Source organism: Panulirus ornatus, chromosome 52 (assembly GCF_036320965.1).
Source record: "Panulirus ornatus isolate Po-2019 chromosome 52, ASM3632096v1, whole genome shotgun sequence".
NCBI lineage: Eukaryota > Metazoa > Arthropoda > Malacostraca > Decapoda > Palinuridae > Panulirus > Panulirus ornatus.
In genome coordinates, this window is record NC_092275.1 from 2,190,798 (window position 1) to 2,217,113 (window position 26,316).

The window sequence follows — 26,316 nt, forward strand, 5'->3', positions numbered from 1 at the left end:
CATACAAATCTTCACCTTAGCCTCCACAAGATAATGATCAGACATCCCTCCAGTTGCACCTCTCAGCACATTAACATCCAAAAGTCTCTCTTTCGCACGCCTGTCAATTAACACGTAATTCAATAACGCTCTCTGGCCATCTCTCCTACTTACATAAGTATACTTATGTATATCTCGCTTTTTAAACCAGGTATTCCCAATCATCAGTCCTTTTTCAGCACATAAATCTACAAGCTCTTCACCATTTCCATTTACAACACTGAACACCCCATGTATACCAATTATTCCCTCAACTGCCACATTACTCACCTTTGCATTCAAATCACCCATCACTATGACCCGGTCTCGTGCATCAAAACCACTAACACACTCATTCAGCTGCTCCCAAAATACTTGCCTCTCTTGATCTTTCTTCTCATGCCCAGGTGCATATGCACCAACAATCACCCACCTCTCTCCATCAACTTTCAGTTTTACCCATATTAATCGAGAATTTACTTTCTTACACTCTATCACATACTCCCACAACTCCTGTTTCAGGAGTATTGCTACTCCTTCCCTTGCTCTTGTCCTCTCACTAACCCCTGACTTTACTCCCCAGACATTCCCAAACCACTCTTCCCCTTTGCCCTTGAGCTTCGTTTCACTCAGAGCCATAACATCCAGGTTCCTTTCCTCAAACATACTACCTATCTCTCCTTTTTTCACATCTTGGTTACATCCACACACATTTAGGCACCCCACTCTGAGCCTTCGAGGAGGATGAGCACTCCCCGCGTGACTCCTTCTTCTGTTTCCCATTTTAGAAAGTTAATACAAGGAGGGGAGGATTTCTGGTCCCCCGCTCCCGTCCCCTCTAGTCGCTTTCCACGACACGCGAGGAATACGTGGGAAGTATTCTTTCACCCCTATCCCCAGGGATAATATACATATATATACACATATACACATACACACACATACACATACATACGCACATATACACACACACACACATACATATATATACATATATACATATATACATACATATTTTTTTTTTTTTTTCTTAATACTTTGTCGCTGTCTCCCGCGTTTGCGAGGTAGCGCAAGGAAACAGACGAAAGAAATGGCCCAACCCTCCCCATACACATGTACATACACACGTCCACACACGCAAATATACATACCTACACAGCTTTCCATGGTTTACCCCGGACGCTTCACATGCCTTGATTCAATCCACTGACAGCACGTCAACCCCTGTATACCACATCGCTCCAATTCACTCTATTCCTTGCCCTCCTTTCACCCTCCTGCATGTTCAGGCCCCGATCACACAAAATCCTCTTCACTCCATCTTTTCACCTCCAATTTGGTCTCCCTCTTCTCCTCGTTCCCTCCACCTCCGACACATATATCCTCTTGGTCAATCTTTCCTCACTCATTCTCTCCATGTGCCCAAGCCATTTCAAAACACCCTCTTCTGCTCTCTCAACCACGCTCTTTTTATTTCCACACATCTCTCTCACCCTTACGTTACTTACTCGATCAAACCACCTCACACCACACATTGTCCTCAAACATCTCATTTCCAGCACATCCATCCTCCTGCGCACAACTCTATCCATAGCCCACGCCTCGCAACCATACAACATTGTTGGAACTACTATTCCTTCAAACATACCCATTTTTGCTTTCCGGGATAATGTTCTCGACTTCCACACATTTTTCAAGGCTCCCAAAATTTTCGCCCCCTCCCCCACCCAATGATCCACTTCCGCTTCCATGGTTCCATCCGCTGACAGATCCACTCCCAGATATCTAAAACACTTCACTTCCTCCAGTTTTTCTCCATTCAAACTCACCTCCCAATTGACTTGACCCTCAACCCTACTGTACCTAATAACCTTGCTCTTATTCACATTTACTCTTAACTTTCTTCTTCCACACACTTTACCAAACTCCGTCACCAGCTTCTGCAGTTTCTCACATGAATCCGCCACCAGCGCTGTATCATCAGCGAACAACAACTGACTCACTTCCCAAGCTCTCTCATCCCCAACAGACTTCATACTTGCCCCTCTTTCCAAGACTCTTGCATTTACCTCCCTAACAACCCCATCCATAAACAAATTAAACAACCATGGAGACATCACACACCCCTGCCGCAAACCTACATTCACTGAGAACCAATCACTTTCCTCTCTTCCTACACGTACACATGCCTTACATCCTCGATAAAAACTTTTCACTGCTTCTAACAACTTGCCTCCCACACCATATATTCTTAATACCTTCCACAGAGCATCTCTATCAACTCTATCATATGCCTTCTCCAGATCCATAAATGCTACATACAAATCCATTTGCTTTTCTAAGTATTTCTCACATACATTCTTCAAAGCAAACACCTGATCCACGCATCCTCTCCCACTTCTGAAACCACACTGCTCTTCCCCAATCTGATGCTCTGTACATGCCTTCACCCTCTCAATCAATACCCTCCCATATAATTTACCAGGAATACTCAACAAACTTATACCTCTGTAATTTGAGCACTCACTCTTATCCCCTTTGCCTTTGTACAATGGCACTATGCACGCATTCCGCCAATCCTCAGGCACCTCACCATGAGTCATACATACATTAAATAACCTTACCAACCAGTCAACAATACAGTCACCCCCTTTTTTAATAAATTCCACTGCAATACCATCCAAACCTGCTGCCTTGCCGGCTTTCATCTTCCGCAAAGCTTTTACTACCTCTTCTCTGTTTACCAAATCATTTTCCCTAACCCTCTCACTTTGCACACCACCTCGACCCAAACACCCTATATCTGCCACTCTGTCATCAGACACATTCAACAAACCTTCAAAATACTCATTCCATCTCCTTCTCGCATCACCACTACTTGTTATCACCTCCCCATTTACGCCCTTCACTGAAGTTCCCATTTGCTCCCTTGTCTTACGCACCCTATTTACCTCCTTCCAGAACATCTTTTTATTCTCCCTAAAATTTACTGATAGTCTCTCACCCCAACTCTCATTTGCCCTTTTTTTCACCTCTTGCACCTTTCTCTTGACCTCCTGTCTCTTTCTTTTATACTTCTCCCACTCAATTTCATTTTTTCCCTGCAAAAATCGTCCAAATGCCTCTCTCTTCTCTTTCACTAATACTCTTACTTCTTCATCCCACCACTCACTACCCTTTCTAATCAACCCACCTCCCACTCTTCTCATGCCACAAGCATCTTTTGCGCAATCCATCACTGATTCCCTAAATACATCCCATTCCTCCCCCACTCCCCTTACTTCCATTGTTCTCACCTTTTTCCATTCTGTACTCAGTCTCTCCTGGTACTTCCTCACACAGGTCTCCTTCTCAAGCTCACTTACTCTCACCACCCTCTTCACCCCAACATTCACTCTTCTTTTCTGAAAACCCATACAAATCTTCACCTTAGCCTCCACAAGATAATGATCAGACATCCCTCCAGTTGCACCTCTCAGCACATTAACATCCAAAAGTCTCTCTTTCGCACACCTGTCAATTAACACGTAATTCAATAACGCTCTCTGGCCATCTCTCCTACTTACATAAGTATACTTATGTATATCTCGCTTTTTAAACCAGGTATTCCCAATCATCAGTCCTTTTTCAGCACATAAATCTACAAGCTCTTCACCATTTCCATTTACAACACTGAACACCCCATGTATACCAATTATTCCCTCAACTGCCACATTACTCACCTTTGCATTCAAATCACCCATCACTATGACCCGGTCTCGTGCATCAAAACCACTAACACACTCATTCAGCTGCTCCCAAAATACTTGCCTCTCTTGATCTTTCTTCTCATGCCCAGGTGCATATGCACCAACAATCACCCACCTCTCTCCATCAACTTTCAGTTTTACCCATATTAATCGAGAATTTACTTTCTTACACTCTATCACATACTCCCACAACTCCTGTTTCAGGAGTATTGCTACTCCTTCCCTTGCTCTTGTCCTCTCACTAACCCCTGACTTTACTCCCCAGACATTCCCAAACCACTCTTCCCCTTTGCCCTTGAGCTTCGTTTCACTCAGAGCCATAACATCCAGGTTCCTTTCCTCAAACATACTACCTATCTCTCCTTTTTTCACATCTTGGTTACATCCACACACATTTAGGCACCCCACTCTGAGCCTTCGAGGAGGATGAGCACTCCCCGCGTGACTCCTTCTTCTGTTTCCCATTTTAGAAAGTTAATACAAGGAGGGGAGGATTTCTGGTCCCCCGCTCCCGTCCCCTCTAGTCGCTTTCCACGACACGCGAGGAATACGTGGGAAGTATTCTTTCACCCCTATCCCCAGGGATAATATACATATATATACACATATACACATACACACACATACACATACATACGCACATATACACACACACACACATACATATATATACATATATACATATATACATACATATTTTTTTTTTTTTTTCTTAATACTTTGTCGCTGTCTCCCGCGTTTGCGAGGTAGCGCAAGGAAACAGACGAAAGAAATGGCCCAACCCTCCCCATACACATGTACATACACACGTCCACACACGCAAATATACATACCTACACAGCTTTCCATGGTTTACCCCGGACGCTTCACATGCCTTGATTCAATCCACTGACAGCACGTCAACCCCTGTATACCACATCGCTCCAATTCACTCTATTCCTTGCCCTCCTTTCACCCTCCTGCATGTTCAGGCCCCGATCACACAAAATCCTCTTCACTCCATCTTTTCACCTCCAATTTGGTCTCCCTCTTCTCCTCGTTCCCTCCACCTCCGACACATATATCCTCTTGGTCAATCTTTCCTCACTCATTCTCTCCATGTGCCCAAGCCATTTCAAAACACCCTCTTCTGCTCTCTCAACCACGCTCTTTTTATTTCCACACATCTCTCTCACCCTTACGTTACTTACTCGATCAAACCACCTCACACCACACATTGTCCTCAAACATCTCATTTCCAGCACATCCATCCTCCTGCGCACAACTCTATCCATAGCCCACGCCTCGCAACCATACAACATTGTTGGAACTACTATTCCTTCAAACATACCCATTTTTGCTTTCCGGGATAATGTTCTCGACTTCCACACATTTTTCAAGGCTCCCAAAATTTTCGCCCCCTCCCCCACCCAATGATCCACTTCCGCTTCCATGGTTCCATCCGCTGACAGATCCACTCCCAGATATCTAAAACACTTCACTTCCTCCAGTTTTTCTCCATTCAAACTCACCTCCCAATTGACTTGACCCTCAACCCTACTGTACCTAATAACCTTGCTCTTATTCACATTTACTCTTAACTTTCTTCTTCCACACACTTTACCAAACTCCGTCACCAGCTTCTGCAGTTTCTCACATGAATCAGCCACCAGCGCTGTATCATCAGCGAACAACAACTGACTCACTTCCCAAGCTCTCTCATCCCCAACAGACTTCATACTTGCCCCTCTTTCCAAGACTCTTGCATTTACCTCCCTAACAACCCCATCCATAAACAAATTAAACAACCATGGAGACATCACACACCCCTGCCGCAAACCTACATTCACTGAGAACCAATCACTTTCCTCTCTTCCTACACGTACACATGCCTTACATCCTCGATAAAAACTTTTCACTGCTTCTAACAACTTGCCTCCCACACCATATATTCTTAATACCTTCCACAGAGCATCTCTATCAACTCTATCATATGCCTTCTCCAGATCCATAAATGCTACATACAAATCCATTTGCTTTTCTAAGTATTTCTCACATACATTCTTCAAAGCAAACACCTGATCCACGCATCCTCTCCCACTTCTGAAACCACACTGCTCTTCCCCAATCTGATGCTCTGTACATGCCTTCACCCTCTCAATCAATACCCTCCCATATAATTTACCAGGAATACTCAACAAACTTATACCTCTGTAATTTGAGCACTCACTCTTATCCCCTTTGCCTTTGTACAATGGCACTATGCACGCATTCCGCCAATCCTCAGGCACCTCACCATGAGTCATACATACATTAAATAACCTTACCAACCAGTCAACAATACAGTCACCCCCTTTTTTAATAAATTCCACTGCAATACCATCCAAACCTGCTGCCTTGCCGGCTTTCATCTTCCGCAAAGCTTTTACTACCTCTTCTCTGTTTACCAAATCATTTTCCCTAACCCTCTCACTTTGCACACCACCTCGACCCAAACACCCTATATCTGCCACTCTGTCATCAGACACATTCAACAAACCTTCAAAATACTCATTCCATCTCCTTCTCGCATCACCACTACTTGTTATCACCTCCCCATTTACGCCCTTCACTGAAGTTCCCATTTGCTCCCTTGTCTTACGCACCCTATTTACCTCCTTCCAGAACATCTTTTTATTCTCCCTAAAATTTACTGATAGTCTCTCACCCCAACTCTCATTTGCCCTTTTTTTCACCTCTTGCACCTTTCTCTTGACCTCCTGTCTCTTTCTTTTATACTTCTCCCACTCAATTTCATTTTTTCCCTGCAAAAATCGTCCAAATGCCTCTCTCTTCTCTTTCACTAATACTCTTACTTCTTCATCCCACCACTCACTACCCTTTCTAAACAGCCCACCTCCCACTCTTCTCATGCCACAAGCATCTTTTGCGCAATCCATCACTGATTCCCTAAATACATCCAATTCCTCCCCCACTCCCCTTACTTCCATTGTTCTCACCTTTTTCCATTCTGTACACAGTCTCTCCTGATACTTCTTCACACAGGTCTCCTTCCCAAGCTCACTTACTCTCACCACCTTCTTCACCCCAACATTCACTCTTCTTTTCTGAAAACCCATACTAATCTTCACCTTAGCCTCCACAAGATAATGATCAGACATCCCTCCAGTTGCACCTCTCAGCACATTGACATCCAAAAGTCTCTCTTTCGCACGCCTGTCAATTAACACGTAATCCAATAACGCTCTCTGGCCATCTCTCCTACTTACATATATATACATATATATATATATATATATATATATATATATATATATATATATATATATATATATATATATACATACCATCCTCCTCGAAGGCTCATATTGGGGTGTCTAAATGTGTGTGGATGTAACCAAGATGAGAAAAAAGGAGAGATAGGTAGTATGTTTAACGAAAGAAAGCTGGATGTTTTGGCTCTGAGTGAAATGAGGCTCAAGGGTAAAGGGGATGAGTGGTTTGGGAATGTCTTGGGAGTAAAGTCAGGGGTTCATGAGAGGACAAGAGCAAGGGAAGGAGTAGCACTTCTCCTGAAACAGAAGTGGTGGGAGTAGGTGATAGAGTGTAAGAAAGTAAACTCTAGATTGATATGGGTAAAACTGAAAGTTGATGGAGAGAGATGGGTGATTATTGGTGCATATGCACCTGGGCATGAGAAGAAAGATCATGAGAGGCAAGTGTTTTGGGAGCAGCTGAATGAGTGTTAGTGGTTTTGATGCACGAGACCGGGTTATAGTGATGGGTGATTTGAATGCAAAGGTGAGTAATGTGGCAGTTGAGGGAATAACTGGTATACATGGGGTGTTCGGTGTTGTAAATGGAAATGGCGAAGAGCTTGTAGATTTATGTGCTGAAAAAGGACTGATGATTGGGAATACCTGGTTTAAAAAGAAAGATATACATAAGTATACGTATGTAAGTAGGAGAGATGGCCAGAGCGTTATTGGCTTACGTATTAATTGATAGGCGCACGAAAGAGAGACTTTTGGATGTTAATGTGCTGAGAGGTGCAACTGGAGGGAGGTCTGATCATTATCTTGTGGAGGCGAAGGTGAAGATTTGAAGGGGTTTTCAGAAAAGAGGAGAGAATGTTGGGGTGAAGAGAGTGTTGAGAGTAAGTGAGCTTGGGAAGGAGACTTGTGTGAGGAAGTACCAGGAGAGACTGAGTACCTCCCCATTAGCCCCTTTCACTGAAGTTCCCATTTGTTCCCTCATCTTATGCACTTTATTTACCTCCTTCCAAAACATCTTTTTATTCTCCCTAAACTTTAATGATACTCTCTCACCCCAACTTTCATTTGCCCTCTTTTTCACCTCTTGCACCTTTCTTTTGATCTCCTGCCTCTTTCTTTTATACATCTCCCAGCACCTTTCTTTTGATCTCCTGCCTCTTTCTTTTATACATCTCTCACTCATTTGCATTATTTCCCTGCAAAAATCGTCCAAATGCTCTCTCTTCTCTTCCACTAATAATCTTACTCCTTCATCCTACCACTCACTGCCCTTTCTAATCTGCCCACCTCCCACGCTTCTCATGCCACAAGCATCTTTTGCGCAAGCCATCACTGCTTCCCTAAATACATCCCATTCCTCCCCATACTCCCCTTACCCCCTTTGTGCTCACCTTTTTCCATTCCATACTCAGTCTCTCCTGGTACTTCCTCACACTAGGATCCTTCCCAAGCTCACTTACTCTCACCACTCTTTTCACCCCAACATTCTCTCTTCTTTTCTGAAAACCTCTACAAATCTTCACCTTCGTCTCCACAAGATAATGATCAGACATCCCTCCAGTTGCACCTCTCAGCACATTAACATTCAAAAGTCTCTCTTTCATGCACCTATCAATTTACATGTAATCCAATAACACTCTCTGGCCATCTCTCCCACTTACATACGTATACTTATGTATATCTCTCTTTTTAAATCAGGTATTCCCAATCACCAGTCCTTTTGCAGCACATAAATCTACAAGCTCTTCACCATTTCCATTTACAACACTGAACACCCCATGTACACCAATTATTCCCTCAACTGCCACACTACTCACCTTTGCATTCAGATCACCCACCACTATAACCCGGTCTCGTGCATCAAAACTACTGACACACTCAGCTCCTCCCAAAACACTTGCCTCTCATGATCTTTCTTTTCATGACAAGGAGCATAGGCACCAATAATCATCCATCTCTCTCCATCCACTTTCAGTCTTATCCATATCAATCTACAGTTTACTTTCTTACACTATCACATACTCCCACAACTCCTGCTTATGGAGTAAAGCTACGCCTCCCTTTGCTCTTGTCCTCTCACCAACCCCTGACTTTACTCTCAAGACATTCCCCAACCATTCTTCCCCTTTACCCTTAAGCTTCGTTTCACTCAGAGCCAAAACATCTAGATTCGTTTCCTCAAACATACTACCTATCACTCCTTTTTTCTCATCTTGGTTACATCCACACACATTTAAACAACCCAATCTGAGCCTTCGAGGAGGATGAGCACTCCCTAAATGACTCCTCCTGTTTCCCCTTTTAGAAAGTTACAATACATGGAGGGGAGGGTTTCTAGTCCCCCGCTCCTGTCCCCTAAAGTCATCTTCTACGACAAGCGGGGAAATGCATGGGAAGTATTCTTTCTCCCCTATCACCAGGGATACATATCAACATATACATAACATACATACACATACGCAGATATACAATTGTACATATTCATACTTGCTTGCCTTCATCCATTCCTGTCGCTATCCCGCCACACAGGAAATAGTGTCACTACCCCAAGCTTCAGTGAGGTTGCACCAGGAAAACAGACAAAACGGCCACATTCATTCAAACTCAGTCTCTAGCTTTCAAGTGTAATGCACCGAAATGGCAGCCCCCATCCACATCCAGGCCCCACAGACCTTTCCATGGTTTACCCCAGACGCTTCTCACGCCCTGGTTCAGTCCACTGACAGCAAGTCGACCCCAGTATACCACATCGTTCCAATTCACTCTATTCCTTGCACACCTCTCACCCTTCTGTATGTTCAGGCCCTGATCGCTCAAAATCTTTTTCACTCCTTCCATCTCCAATTCGGTCTCCTGCTCCTCCTTGTTCCCTTCACCTCTGGCACATTTATCCTCTTTGTTCAATCCTTCTTCACTCATATGGGGTTTCTGGCATTTCATCCAAAAATTCACATCCTCCCCATCTCTAAAGCAACATCTAATAACATAATAAACACAACCTTTCACTCTCAACTCCAGTTTTTCTTTTTTTTTTTTGCCAAATGAAAAAAAAAAATTTCCAATTTTCCCAATACAAAATCAGAACAGCAACACTGGCCTAGGTAGGCTGGTTGGGCTCCAAGGTCCCCATGACTGAATCACATCTCCCAGACCTGCTCTGTTGATTCTGAATATATGGTCTGGGAGGAATGCTGCTAAAAGCAGTGAAGAGTTTTTATCAAAAAGAATAAGGTGTGTGTGCAAGTACACAAGAGGAAGGTGAGTGGTTTCAGGTGAAGGTGGGTCTGCAGCAAGGGCATGTGTTGTCACTAAGGCTGTTCAATTTGTGGATGTGATGGTAAGGGAGCCTTAGAGTTGTTTTTCTATCTTCTTTCTCCCACGGTGCTTCAGGCAGATTAGATTAAAAATGAAAAGGCTGGTGTCTGAGTTTCTGCGATCAATGAATGGAAAATTACGAGATTAAATGTTAGCAGCAAATTCTTAGGTGTACCAGTGGAAAGAGACAGGTTATTTGAAGTGTTGAGTTTCAATATACAAAACTTGGAGGATGTGAAAAGTTATAGATAAAGCACTCTGGCAAGGGTATGTGATGTCAACTTGGTTGTTTAACATATTTATGGATGGAGTGGTAGGGGTGGTAAATGCAAGAGTTTTGGAGAGGGGGTGACTATACTGTCTGTTGGGGACAAGAGGCCCTGGGAAGTGAGTCAGTTGTTGTTCAACGATGATACAGCGCTGGTGGTTGATTCAAGTAAGAAACCGCAATAGTTGCTGACTGAGTTTAGAAGTGTGTGAAAGTAAGTTAAGAGTAAATGTGAATAAAAGCAAGGTTATTAGGTTCAGCACATTAGTTGGGATGTAAGTTTGAACAGAGAAAAATTGGAGGAAGTGAAGGGTTATGGATATCTGGGAACGGAATTGGCAGCGAATGGAACGATGGAAGCGGAAGTGGGTCATAGGGTGGGGGAAGGGGCAAAGGTTCTGGGAGCGATGAGGAATGTGTGGAAAGAGAGAACGTTATCTCAGAAAGCAAAAACGCATATGTTTGCTGGAATAGTAGTTCCAGCAATATCACATGGTAGTGTGGAGGAGGGTGGATGTGTTGGAAATGAAATGTTTGAGGACAATATGCGATGTCATTCATATTGATTAAGTAAAGAAAAGGGTAAGAGAGATGCGTGGTAATAAAAAGAGTGTGGTTGAATAAGCAGAAGAGGGTATGTTGAAACATTTTGGACAAATGGAACGAATGAGTGAGGATAGGTTGACAACGAGGATATAAGTGTCAAAGGTGGAGGGAACAAGGAGAAGCAGGAGACCAAACTGGAGGTAGAAGGATGGAGTGAAAAAGACTTTGAGAGATCAGGGCCTGAACATGCAGAAGGGTGAGAGGCGGGCAAGGAATAGATTGAACTGGAATGATACGGTATACTAGGGTTGGCATGCTCTCAATGGGCATGTGAAACATCTGGGGTGGGTAAACCACAGAAAGGTCTGAGGGGCTCAGCAGTAGAAAGGAGGCTCTAATTTTGGTGCATCACACACAAGAGTTGAGAGAGGATGAGAGCAAGTGAGGCCATTCTTTATCTGTTTCTTGTTACCCTTTTAAGTAATAAATGGCAAACAAGTATGAAAAAAAGGGTATCAAACATATAAGAAACCTTTGGCAAAAGACAACACATATGAATGTGCTCTTGGTGTTTGTGTGCTCATGTGTTAAACCCAAGAATCTAGCAGCAATAGTAGACTTTTCTTACATCACTACAGCAAATGGTTGGCGTAATGTTAAAGTTCATCATCTACTTCAGATGCAAATAATGAAGTTCAAAGCTCACCTTCTTTGTTTCATCATCAGGGTAACGCCAGAAACGAAGATACATTCCACTGAGGACACACCATCGCCTATTCCAAGCTCCAAATCCTCCTATGTCCTCAAACATGGTAAGGAAGCTTCGCTCTGTGATTCCACCCTCAAAACTGCAACTTACATGCATTAGAAGATGACCATCAAGGGGAGAGGAGAAAGGCACCTGAAAGGAATTAAATATAAATATAAACTTAATAATCCAAGGAAAAAATTCATTTATCCCTGAAACCTTTCTACATGAAAATGTGAGAGAGAAGCAGTAAATTTCACTGATCCCTTCTTCCATTATGATTATTTTCACCTAAATTGCAAATCTATCTAATGATGTTGTTTGTTCTTAAAGTCAACACTAAGAATTCTTTTTAATCATTTAGTTCCTATATTTCTATCCAATTTTCTTTTAAAGTCATCTTACTTGTGGTAAGCACCTGTTTAATTCCCTTTAAACGAAGGAAGCATACTGTTTTCACATTGTGTGTGTGCAGGTACAGTATGTATCTACCCAGTAAAACAGAGCAAGCACCATAATATGTCCTCAAGTGCTGGTGAATGTAACTGTCCAAAAAAAAGAATAAATATCATCTATATCCAAAATTGTTGTCTGGCAGTCCCCTGGGTCAAATGGCAAAGATGGGCAGGATAGGGCTTATAGTTAGTCTTCCCAATTTGCTGCATAGCAGGCCAAGAAGAATCAGTATAATTTCAGTACATCACATTCTCTTACCTTTGTGAGAGCTTAACCCTAAGCAAAAAACAATGGCTCACTCACTTCATGAGCTTTCATAGTAGCACTATACTGCAATAAACTTCAACAACATTTATATTTCATTTTCCTATATGCTCAACATGGCTTTTATAAATCTAACACTGACCCTTCCAAAACATCTGCTGTTGTAAAAGTAGAACGGAAGGCAGTTGTGCCAAGAGATCCTGCCCATGGACTAACTACTGGCAGTTATGCCAGTAACCTGCCAGTCAAGTAACTATACTCTTACAAGAAGATTAAGTAGCAGATATGCCAGTAAGCTGCTGAACTCCCTTCTTGCAAATCAAATAGAAAGTAGTCATGCCAGTAACCCTGCCATTATATCAACTATCCTCTTAAAAAGACAACAGGAAGCAGCTGTGCCAGTCAACCACCCTCTAACTAGAAAAATAAGCAGCAGATGTGTCAGTGGCCCTGCCATCGATCAACTACCCCCTTACAAGAGCAGGAGGCACCAGTGCCAGTGATCCTGCCACCAATCAACTACCCTCTTACAAGAACAGCCTGAGCCTTCAAGGAGGATAAACACTCCTTGCCTGGTCCTTTTTCTGTTTCCTATTTCAAAACTGAAATACAAGTTGCCTTCTACAACATGCAAGAAGTATGGAAGTAAAATTTTTCTACCCTACCTCAGGAGTGTTTCTTAATTTATCAAATTCTCTTTCCTCTTCTTCCATTTCCTAAGTTTCCTATATTATTTTGAGCTTATGGTCTATATCCATTGGTTCATTTGACAGGTTTTCTTTCCTCTGCTGGGTGAGCTGCTTTTTCCAGATCTGCAGTTCTTTTCCATCATCATTGTTCTACCCTAGACATTCTGTGCTTTCTTTTTGCTGGCATATTTCTGTTACATGCTTGGAGTACCAAAGTTTTTGATGGGATATGTCTGTTACTTGTTGGAATTCAGTACCAAAGTGGTCACTGGTACAATCTGGTATGTCTGGAGTACCAAACTGGTCATGTATTACCATGCTATTTCTCTGTTTTGGTACTCAGCATGGTTTCCCATTGCATCATAGATATATCTTTCATTATATCTTCCACTTCTATCCACTAACTATTAATGCATAAATTGTTAAGTAAATCTTCATGGTTACTTTTATTTTGCCCAGGCAATGTAGCATCCAAACTTATCTTCGATTAGATTATGAGACCAGAGTATTAATTTTTCTGGTTGGCTTTGTTATTTGATGACTGAAGGAAAACTTATCATACGGTGTGAATACATCTTTTTAGAAGCTGTTTGTTGGAGCTACCTCCAGTGGCTGTAGTTTCAGCCAATGTTCTTTCTTACCCATCTCCATTTCCTATGTGATAGGTTGAAGTCCCCTGAGACAAGTATATTTGGGATTGGGTTTCAGAGGAGGTCAAGACATGAATCTATGTTTCTTATTTCTCCTCTAAATTCTGGCATTTTTACATCTGATGGTCTACAGATCAATGCAATGACCAGGCTTTGGTTTTCAACAACCTTGACAACAAGTGTTTCTACTGATCATTTGAGAAGTTCAGATGTGACAAGAGTTTATATCATATACAGTCCAATACCACATGACCTTCTCCTGCTGCATCTCTACAAGTTGTAATCTGGGATGCAAACCTCACTATTCACTTTGTATTTATAGCATGTTTACCTGAAGGCCTCAAGTACTGCATTTCTCTCATCCAACGAGCCACTTACAAGGGAATTTCACTATTTGTTCTGTGTGATTTGAGTCCCTGTATGTTGGCATATACAGTATAGGGAATGTTGCATGACTTGTTTCTGCATCATTAAAGGGGTTCATATGCTTTGTTGTTTTAAGTCTGGCTTAGTGCTTTAATTACTTCATCATTTTGAAGATGTGAGACCAGTCTCATATCCTCATCTGGCTGTTCTCCCCTAACTCTGTTTGGCTTTGAGTCTCAGTCAACAAAGAGTGTGTATTGTGATCAGCATGAGGGATCTGTCTCATTGTAACTGATATAATGTGCAAAATGTTTGGTGTTTTAAGATTTAAACAGCTACATACATCACAGAATCATTTACTACCAACTGCAACATAGATCAAGTGAGATAAGACTTCCACTGCACTTATCTAAACTGCATGCCAAAGCTAGAAAACACAAAACCACACCAAATGCCCCAATTTTCACATACTGTCAGGATATGAGCAAGATTCTAAATAGGCAATACAAATCAGTATTCAGCGAGCCAAAAAAAAATTAAAGATAAATGATCCAACAGACTTATTCCTTAGTAGTAACAACCCCCCCCCACCCCCCAAAAAAGTGCCCATAACAGATATATCCACCTCATTACAAGATTACAAGAGGGCCTTTAAAAACATGACCATGGACTCAGCTCCATGGCCGGACTCTTGCAACTCAGTCTTCAAAATGAATTACAAAATACTTCTAGAACGAGCATCAAATATCCTCTGGAGGAAAAGAATAGATTCTGACATCATTCTGAAAGGTCTTAAATTGACTTGCATCACTCCACTCCACAAAGGTGGAATCTAACCAGTCCCAAAAAATATTGAGCAATACTATTAAGATCCCACATCATCAAAATCTCTAAAAGAGTCCTAAGAGGCAAGCTGAGTGAATCTAAGGAAGTGAGCATAACCCAGGACAACATAGTTTTAACGCAGAAAGATCGTACCTCTCTCAGCTGATTGACTACCATGATAGGATAGTTGAAGCTATGGAAAACAAAGAAAATATGCAAATGATTTACAGACTTTACAAAAACATTTCACAAATGTGACCATGGTATTACAGCACATAAAACTGAGTGGAAGATGTATAAAAGAAAGAGACAGGAGGTCAAGAGAAAGGTGCAAGAGGTGAAAAAGAGGGCAAATGAGAGTTGGGGTGAGAGAGTATCATTAAATTTTAGGGAGAATAAAAAAGATGTTCTGGAAGGAGGTAAATAAAGTGCGTAAGACAAGGGAGCAAATGGGAACTTCAGTGAAGGGCGCAAATGGGGAGGTGATAACAAGTAGTGGTGATGTGAGAAAGAGATGGAGTGAGTATTTTGAAGGTTTGTTGAATGTGTTTGATGATAGAGTGGCAGATATAGGGTGTTTTGGTCGAGGTGGTGTGCAAAGGGAGAGGGTTAGGGAAAATGATTTGGTAAACAGAGAAGAGGTAGTAAAAGCTTTGCGGTAGATGAAAGCCGGCAAGGCAGCAGGTTTGGATGGTATTGCAGTGGAATTTATTAAAAAAGGGGGTTACTGTATTGTTGACTGGTTGGTGAGGTTATTTAATGTATGTATGACTCATGGTGAGGTGACTGAGGATTGGCGAAATGCGTGCATAGTGCCATCGTACAAAGGCAAAGGGGATAAGAGTGAGTGCTCAAATTTCAGAGGTATAAGTTTGTTGAGTATTCCTGGTAAATCATATGGGAGGGTATTGATTGACAGGGTGAAGGCATGTACAGAGCATCAGATTGGGGAAGAGCAGTGTGGTTTCAGAAGTGGTAGAGGATGTGTGGATAAGGTGTTTGCTTTGAAGAATGTATGCGAGAAATACTTAGAAAAGCAAATGGATTTGTATGTAGCATTTATGGATCTGGAGAAGGCATATGGTAGAGTTGATAGAGATGCTCTGTGGAAGGTATTAAGAATATATGGTGTGGGAGGCAAGTTGTTAGAAGCAGTGAAAAGTTTATATCGAGGATGTAAGGCATGTGTACGTGTAGGAAGAGAGGAAAGTGATTAGTTCTCAGTGAATGTAGGTTTGCGGCAGGGGTGTGTGATGTCTCCATGGTTGTTTAATTTGTTTATGGATGGGGTTGTTAGGGAGGTGAATGCAAGAGTTTTGGAAAGAGGGGCAAGTATGAAGTCTGTTGTGGATGAGAGAGCTTGGGAAGTGAGTCAGCTGTTGTTCGCTGATAATACAGCGCTGGTGGCTGATTCATGTGAGAAACTGCAGAAGCTGGTGACTGAGTTTGGTAAAGTGTGTGAAAGAAGAAAGTTAAGAGTAAATGTGAATAAGAGCAAGGTTATTAGGTACAGTAGGGTTGAGGGTCAAGTCAATTGGGAGGTAAGTTTGAATGGAGAAAAACTGGAGGAAGTAAAGTGTTTTAGATATCTGGGAGTGGATCTGGCAGTGGATGGAACCATGGAAGCGGAAGTGAATCATAGGGTGGGGGAGGGGGCGAAAATCCTGGGAGCCTTGAAGAATGTTTGGAAGTCGAGAACATTATCTCGGAAAGCAAAAATGGGTATGTTTGAAGGAATAGTGTTTCCAACAATGTTGTATGGTTGCGAGGCATGGGCTATGGACAGAGTTGTGCGCAGGAGGGTGGATGTGCTGGAAATGAGATGTTTGAGGACAATGTGTGGTGTGAGGTGGTTTGATCGAGTAAGTAATGTAAGGGTAAGAGAGATGTGTGGAAATAAAAAGAGCGTGGTTGAGAGAGCAGAAGAGGGTGTTTTGAAATGGTTTGGGCACATGGAGAGAATGAGTGAGGAAAGATTTACCAAGAGGATATATGTGTCGGAGGTGGAGGGAACGAGGAGAAGTGGGAGACCAAATTGGAGGTGGAAAGATGGAGTGAAAAAGATTTTGTGTGATCGGGGCCTGAACATGCAGGAGGGTGAAAGGAGGGCAAGGAATAGAGTGAAATGGATCGATGTGGTATACCGGGGTTGACGTGCTGTCAGTGGATTGAATCAGGGCATGTGAAGCGTCTGGGGTAAACCATGGAAAGCTGTGTAGGTATGTATATTTGCGTGTGTGGACGTGTATGTATATACACGTGTATGGGGGTGGGTTGGGCCATTTCTTTCGTCTGTTTCCTTGCGCTACCTCGCAAACGTGGGAGACAGCAAATAAAGAAAAGAAAAGAAAAGATAAGAAAGAAAAGAAAAGAAAAGAAAAGAAAAATGCAAAAGATGGAAAAAACTTTAGGAAAATTTGGAGATGGATATACAACTTTTTTTGCACCCCTCCTGTTCCTCATTCTTACATCTGACAATGATGCAAGCCCATTCCTTGGTTTCACTTCATCCTTTGCAGATGATACACAAATAATTATAAAAATCACATCATCAGAAGATGCCAAAAGGCTACAAAGAAACATAAATGAAGTCTTTAACTGAGCAACCAAGAATAACATGCATTTCAATTTAAATAAGTTTCAACTCCTCTGGTCTTGGGGGAAATGAAGAAATAGAAATAAGCATGGAATACAAGACAGATGCAAATGCTATCATAAACCATATGAATAATGGGAAAGACCTTGGAGTAATAATGTTTAGCAACCTAACCTTCAGCGAACACAACATAACAACAACTGCCATGTGCCGAAGGATGGCAAGGTGGAGCCTGTGAACCTTCAGGACAAGTGAATTAAAGCCAATGATGATGCAATTTAAGGTGTTAATTCATTCACAAATTGAATACTGCTGCATTCTAAAATTACCTACAAAACAGACAAAACTGCAGAATTAGAAAGTGTTCAGAAATCTTTCAATGCCCACATTAATGTGGTAAAGTAACTAAACTTCTGGAAACAACTGAAATCTTTGAGACTATACTCCTTGGAGTGCAGACAGACAGGAGAGGTATATTATTCATCTATGCCTGGAAAATCCTTGAAGGTATTTGGAAATACCATCCTACAGATAATGACAAGCATGGAAGCCTTTTAAAATTTTATCTCTGAAAACCAGAGATGAGATATACACAATATGAGACAGCACCTTAAACTTCCAAGGACCAAGATTCTTCATCACCTTGCTAGCTATCATTAGGAACAGCATGGGATGCTCAGCAGAGAAGTTTAAGAGTGCACTGTACAAGTATCTACAAAGTGTACCAAACCAGTTAGGTTGTGGGGGCTATGCAGGCCTGAGGGTTGAGGCTTTGAAAAGCAAAAAACCAACGAACCAATCCAGTAACCTGGGCCCAGCCCAGGCCATGGGGGTAAAGATCCCCAAAGACTTTACCAGATGGTAACTAGGCCTCCTTACACCAAACATGCATCACTCAGGCTTTCAATACTATATTTATTTTTTTTTTTCATTTTGCTTTGTCGCTGTCTCCCGCATTTGCGAGGTAGCGCAAGGAAACAGATGAAAGAAATGGCCCAACCCACCCCCATACACATGTATATACATACACGTCCACACACGCAAATATACATACATATACATCTCAATGTACACATATAAATACACACACAGACATATACATATATACCCATGCACACAATTCACACTGTCTGCCTTTATTCACTCCCATCGCCACCTCGCCACACATGGAATACCATCCCCTCCCCCCTCATGTGTGCAAAGTAGCACTAGGAAAAGACAACAAAGGCCCCATTTGTTCCCACTCAGTCTCTAGCTGTCATGCAATAATGCCCGAAACCACAGCTCCCTTTCCACATCCAGGCCCCACACAACTTTCCATGGTTTACCCCAGATGCTTCACATGCCCTGATTCAATCCACTGACAGCACGTCAACCCTGGTATACCACATCGATCCAATTCACTCTATTCCTTGCCCTCCTTTCACCCTCCTGCATGTTCAGGCCCCGATCACACAAAATCTTTTTCACTCCATCTTTCCACCTCCAATTTGGTCTCCCACTTCTCCTCGTTCCCTCCACCTCCGACACATATATCCTCTTGGTCAATCTTTCCTCACTCATTCCCTCCATGTGCCCAAACCATTTCAAAACACCCTCCTCTGCTCTCTCAACCACGCTCTTTTTATTTCCACACATCTCTCTTACCCTTACGTTACTTACTCGATCAAACCACCTCACACCACACATTGTCATCAAACATCTCATTTCCAGCACATCCATCCTCCTGCGCACAACTCTATCCATAGCCCACGCCTCGCAACCATACAACATTGTTGGAACCACTAGTCCTTCAAACATACCCATTTATGCTTTCCGAGATAATGTTCTCGACTTCCACACATTCTTCAAGGCTCCCAGGATTTTCGCCCCCTCCCCCACCCTATGATCCACTTCCGCTTCCATGGTTCCATCCGCTGCCAGATCCACTCCCAGATATCTAAAACACTTTACTTCCTCCAGATTTTCTCCATTCAAACTCACCTCCCAATTGACTTGACCCTCAACCCTACTGTACCTAATAACCTTGCTCTTATTCACATTTACTCTTAACTTTCTTCTTTCACACACTTTACCAAACTCACTCACCAGCTTCTGCAGTTTCTCACATGAATCAGCCACCAGCGCTGTATCATCAGCCAACAACAACTGACTCACTTCCCAAGCTCTCTCATCCCCAACAGACTTCATACTTGCCCCTCTTTCCAAAACTCTTGCATTTACCTCCCTAACAACCCCATCCATAAACAAATTAAACAACCATGGAGACATCACACACCCCTGCCGCAAACCTACATTCACTGAAAACCAATCACTTTCCTCTCTTCCTACACGTACACATTCATTTATTTATTTATATCTATTAATTTTGCTTTGTCGCTGTCTCCCGTGTTAGCGAGGTAGCGCAAGGAAACAGATGAAAAAGAATGGCCCAACCCACCCACATACACATGTATATACTTACACGTCCACACACGTACACATTTATTTATTTATTTATATTTATTAATTTTGCTTTGTCGCTGTCTCCCGCGTTAGCAAGGTAGCGCAAGGAAACAGATGAAAAAGAATGGCCCAACCCACCCACATACACATGTATATACTTACACGTCCACACACGCAAATATACATACCTATACATCTCAATGTACACATATATATACACACACAGACATATACATGTATACACATGTACATAATTCATAGTCTGCCTTTATTTATTCCCATCACCACCCTGCCACACATGGAATAACAACCCCCTCCCCCCCTCATGTGTGCGAGGTAGCACTAGGAAAAGACAACAAAGGCCCCATTCGTTCACACTCAAGTCTCTATCTCCATGAATTCTGTTAAATCACAAAAAGGTAAATGAGGAAAAAGACTTGAGTGCAGTGATCTCTGGTGACCTAAAACTAAGTAAGCAGTGAATAGAAGCAGTAAAAAGAGTCAACAAAATTCTTACTCTTTACAATCATTGGTTCATCGACATTTTGAATATTGTGTTCAATTTTGGTCAACCCATCTAAAATGAGACACAGACAGAATGGAAAGAGTACAGCATCCAGCTACAATGATAATTCCCAGACTGAGAAACAAATCCTACAAGATGAGATTAAACATGAATCTATTTAGCTTACAAAAGAGAAGGTTAAGAGGGGGTCTAATACAATTATCAAAAATGATCAAAGCCTTTGATAATCTTGATTTATTTAGTTTGGTCATCCCATCTAAAATAAAACACAGACAGAAGGGAAAGACTACAGCATTCAGCTACCATGATGATTCCCAGACTGAGAAACAAATCCTACAAGATGAGATTAAACATGAATGTATTTAGCTAACAAAAGAGAAGGTTAAGAGGGGATCTAATACAATTATCAATCAAATGATCAAAGGCTTTGATAATCTTGATTGATCAAGTTACCTAAGACTTGATTTGTCTGATTTTACTTATAGTAATGGATACAAACTCATGGGCAAACGATTTACCTCAAATGAGGCAAAGTACTTTAACTTCAACAGGATTATTAACATATGGAACTATTTGCCAAGAAGAGTAGTTGAAAGAAGTTTTTTTTTTTTTTTTTTGCTTTGTCGCTGTCTCCCGCATTTGCGAGGTAGCGCAAGGAAACAGACGAAAGAAATGGCCCAACCCACCCCCATACACATGTATATACATACGTCCACACACGCAAATATACATACCTACACAGCTTTCCATGGTTTACCCCAGACGCTTCACATGCCTTGATTCAATCCACTGACAGCATGTCAACCCCGGTATACCACATCGCTCCAATTCACTCTATTCCTTGCCCTCCTTTCACCCTCCTGCATGTTCAGGCCCCGATCACACAAAATCTTTTTCACTCCATCTTTCCACCTCCAATTTGGTCTCCCTCTTCTCCTCGTTCCCTCCACCTCCGACACATATATTCTCTTGGTCAATCTTTCCTTACTCATTCTCTCCATGTGCCCGAACCATTTCAAAACACCCTCTTCTGGTCTCTCAACCACGCTCTTTTTATTTCCACACATCTCTCTTACCCTTACGTTACTTACTCGATCAAACCACCTCACACCACACATTGTCCTCAAACATCTCATTTCCAGCACATCCATCCTCCTGCGCACAACTCTATCCATAGCCCATGCCTCGCAATCATACAACATTGTTGGAACCACTATTCCTTCAAACATACCCATTTTTGCTTTCCGAGATAATGTTCTTGACTTCCACACACTCTTCAAGGCTCCCAGAATTTTCGCCCCCTCCCCCACCATATGATCCACTTCCGCTTCCATGGTTCCATCCGCTGCCAGATCCACTCCCAGATATCTAAAACACTTCACTTCCTCCAGCCTTTCTCCATTCAAACTCACCTCCCAATTGACTTGACCCTCAACCCTACTGTACCTAATAACCTTGCTCTTATTCACATTTACTCTTAACTTTCTTCTTTCACACACTTTACCAAACTCAGTCACCAGCTTCTGCAGTTTCTCACATGAATCAGCCACCAGCGCTGTATCATCAGCCAACAACAACTGACTCACTTCCCAAGCTCTCTCATCCCCAACAGACTTCATACTTGCTCCTCTTTCCAAAACTCTTGCATTCACCTCCCTAACAACCCCATCCATAAACAAATTAAACAACCATGGAGACATCACATACCCCTGCCGCAAACCTACATTCACTGAGAACCAATCACTTTCCTCTCTTCCTACACGTACACATGCCTTACATCCTCGATAAAAACTTTTCACTGCTTCTAACAACTTGCCTCCCACACCATATATTCTTAATACCTTCCACAGAGTACTACAGATTTTTTTAAGAATAGGTTTCAAGTCCATGACTTTCCTTATTTGCACCTTCATAATCAAAATAAAAACTTGCAGGTTATTTCCTGTGAATTATCTGTATGCGTTCTAACTTTTACAAAATTATTCTGAGTTTCTGATACCTTCTACTATCACAAACAGCCTTGAAAGTACCCAATGGTCTGTTTGTTTGAATTCCTTTGTACTCCTTCAGAATGGAGGACTCATCTACTTAAGCACAAGCTTTATAGTAACTCAGATAATCTTGTTAACTCTCTTTTCATCAGTTACTCAATTATCCTACTGTATGGATATCGTAACTGCAACATAAATCAAGTGATATCAGCACAAAATCCACTTAAACATATAACCAACAAAATTTCTGCTGCCATCTTAAAAATTGCATGCCAAGTTCAATATTCCACCCACTCCTCCCTCTTTCCTCTTCCCTTCTCCCCTGCCATGCACAGTTCCCTTCTCTTGTTCCTCCTTTCTTCCTCATCCCTACTAACCTACAATGCAAGGCTCATTTCTCGTTCCACCCCTCTTCCCTAAAATGCACTGAGGTGCTAGCTGGTTAGCCCCAACACATTCATTTCAACACTCCACCATGTAAAAACAAAGGTAGATAAAGGATTTATTCTTAATATCTCATGCTTATCTTTATATTGAGCAAATGTTAATGTACTCAATGACAGGGTGACAGATGTGATATATCTTTGGACATGGAAGTATTTCAAGTGAGTCATGGGAGGTCGTATGGTGAAAAAAGATGTGGTGACAGCCTTTTACAAGGTGAAGTGAACATGGCTGGAGTGAATGGGAGTGCAGATGAATTTCTTAAGGAAGAGGGTGACTGTATTGTTGATTGCTTAGGATTTCAGTGCATGTATAGCTCATGTAAGATACCTGAGGATTAGTAGAATGCCTATATTGTGCTACTGTATGATGGCAAGGGATACAAAAGTGACTGTTCAAATTACTGAGGTACAAGTTCATTGAGTGCATCTGGTAAGTTGTAAGGAAAAGTGTTGGTCAAGGAGATGGCATGCATAGAGTTTCTGATCAAAGAGGAACAACATGACTTCAAAAGTGGTAGAGGATGCGTGGATCTCCGGTGTTTGCTGACAAATATGTGCAAGAAATACTTAGAGAAACTGGAGAACATGTACACAGCGTTTCTGGATCTGGGGAAAGCATATAACATAATTAATAGAAATGCTCTATGGAAGGTATAGTGAATATATGGTGAGAGAGGAGAGCTGCAAGTAGCAGCTTGAGAGTTTTTATCAAGTAAGGTGTGTGTGCATGTAAGAAGAGAGCAGGGTGTGTGGTTTCAGCTGACAGTGGGTCTACAGTAAGTGTGTAATGTCAAGACTATTCAATGTTTATGGATTGGGTGGTGAGGGAGGTGAATGTAAAGGTGTTGGAAAGAGGGGCAGGTATGGAAGTTGAGTGGGATGGGGAGAGGGATGGGAAGTTAGTCTCTTATTGCTTGCTGATGACAGAGCACTAGCGGCAGATCTGAGTAAGAAACTCTAGAAACTAGTGACTGAATCTGGAAGAGTATGAAACAAAAGTTGCGAGTAAATGTGAATAAAAGCAAGGTTACTAAGTTAAGCAATGAAGAGAGGCAGGCTGTCTGTGGTGTGAGTTTGAATGGAGAGAACTTGGAGGAGGAGGAGTGTTTAAGATACCTGAGAGTGGATAAGGCAGTGAACAGAACCACTGGAGTTGAAGGGAGCTACTGGGTGGGTGAAGGGGCAAAAGTCTTGGGGCACTGAGGAATGTGAGGAAAGAAAGGTCACTGTCTTTAAGGCCAAAGATGGTTGTGTCTGATGGTATGGTAGTCCCATCAGAGCTGTATGGATGCAAGGCATGGCCTTAATCAGAAACATAAAAAAGAGAGTGGATGTGTTGGAAATTAAAAGTTTAAGGTCAACATGTGGTGTCTATCCAGCTATATCTCTGACACCCATTCCCATTTGGAACTCTCTCAGGAGGGTGGCCACTGCAAGAAAGTCTCCATAACTGTTGACCTCATGTGCCACTTCTTTAGAGCCTTACCCTTAACAAACCACTGGCAAAGGGCAACTCTACTGCAGTGTTTACAAAGGCTTCTACCTAATGTTCTTACCAACTACTCCTAATGTTCCTGCCTGATGTTCCAACCTCCTACTACTACTTAATACTCCCATCTAATGTTTCTACCTAATGCTCCTGACTAACATTCCTACCTACTACTTCTATCTATTGCTCTAACCATTTTGCCGAAAGGTAGGGCTCATGTATATTACTTACCGCAGCAAAATCTCAAGTAACAAAGAATGAGTTATGTGAGTTAAGTGGTGTCAAGTTTTATGTATGGCAAGAAGAGATTGTATGTTTGTTGACAGAATGCCAGCAGTCCATGTGTGAGTCAGAAAAAGTGTTTAATATGGAGTGAGAATGGTTAACTGAATAAGAAATCTGAGGGTAAGAAAGAGTTGTGGCAGTACGAGGGGTATGTATATATGAGCTATTCACAGTGTGCTGAAATGATTTAGACATGGAGAGGACAATCAAAATGATAAACATGTCAGAACTGGAGCAAATGTGGAAAAGGGGAAACCAAAGAACCTGAACATGCAGGAGGGTGTTAGGTGTATAGAGAGAATTGTAAAGATGTGGCATACCAAGGACAATGTGCTATCAATGAGCTGAAGCAGTGCATGTGAAGCAGTTGGGGTAAACACAGACAGGTCTTTGAGGCCTAGTTGTGGATATGGGGCTCTTGTTCTGGTGCATTCATTTCTTTAAGCTGATAGAATTTCTGGATCATGTCTGATGCTAAAGAGTCAAAGATACTTGGATGATGATGGTAACACATTAAGGTCCCCCCTCTCCCATCCTATTACACTCCGGTTCCCATTGTCTCATCCACTGTATAGTCCACTCCCAAGTACTTAAAACACTCCTTCAAAATCCCTTCCATTCAAACATTGTTTCAATCTGCACCTGCATATCATTACCTTATTTTTGAAATCATTGGCTCTCAACTTTCTTCCCTCACTCTCACAGCTTCTGGAGTTTCCCTCTGGAGATAGCACCTGATTCATATCCCAAGCTCACTCTCTTCAGCTTAATGCATACCCACCCCTTGTTCATAGACCCTTACCTTTACCAACCCATCTAAGAAGAGACTGAACAGCCATAGTGGCATCACATACCATTGATGCAGATGCCTCTTACTAGGAAATGCTTACCTTTTCTCTTCCAACTTGTACATAAATAGCTTACCCTTCCAGTAAAAACTCATTACACTAAATAAGACCAACTATGACATGGGGAAACAAAGGGGAAGAATCCAGGAGTGAGAGAGATGGTGGAAGAATGTATGGAGTGATGCATGCAAGGGAGGCATTTAAGGACAGGAAAAGTGGAGACTCTTTTGCCGTCATTACCCCCTTGATGAGAGTTCCCAGAAGGAATGGGCATCAGAGAAATAGATAGATAGAAAGAGACACTAAATTACTTCATATTTATGCCACATGATCATAACACCTTCCAAAAGGAATCTCTATTATCCCCATCATGTTCTCTCTCCATTTCCATAAATGCTATATGTATACCTGGTACACACCTAACAAAATCTTCAAGGGTCTTCATCCCCTACAGCCTGGGCTGGTCCCAGACTGTTGAATTGGGTCACTGGTTGACCGAGCTGCTGTTAGCTGCAGCCCTAAAGCTTACATAGCCCTCACAA

At 42.1% G+C, this 26,316-nt stretch overlaps 1 protein-coding gene across 1 annotated transcript in view; it reads right to left on the minus strand.

Annotated features, from left to right (window-relative positions):
- Window positions 1–26,316, minus strand: part of LOC139764996 (uncharacterized) — a 313,325-nt gene that overhangs the window by 36,781 nt on the left and 250,228 nt on the right. The window contains exon 22 of the mRNA XM_071692047.1: window positions 11,857–12,051. Coding sequence (XP_071548148.1) covers window positions 11,857–12,051 — 195 coding nt within the window. The remainder of the gene's footprint in view (window positions 1–11,856; window positions 12,052–26,316) is intronic.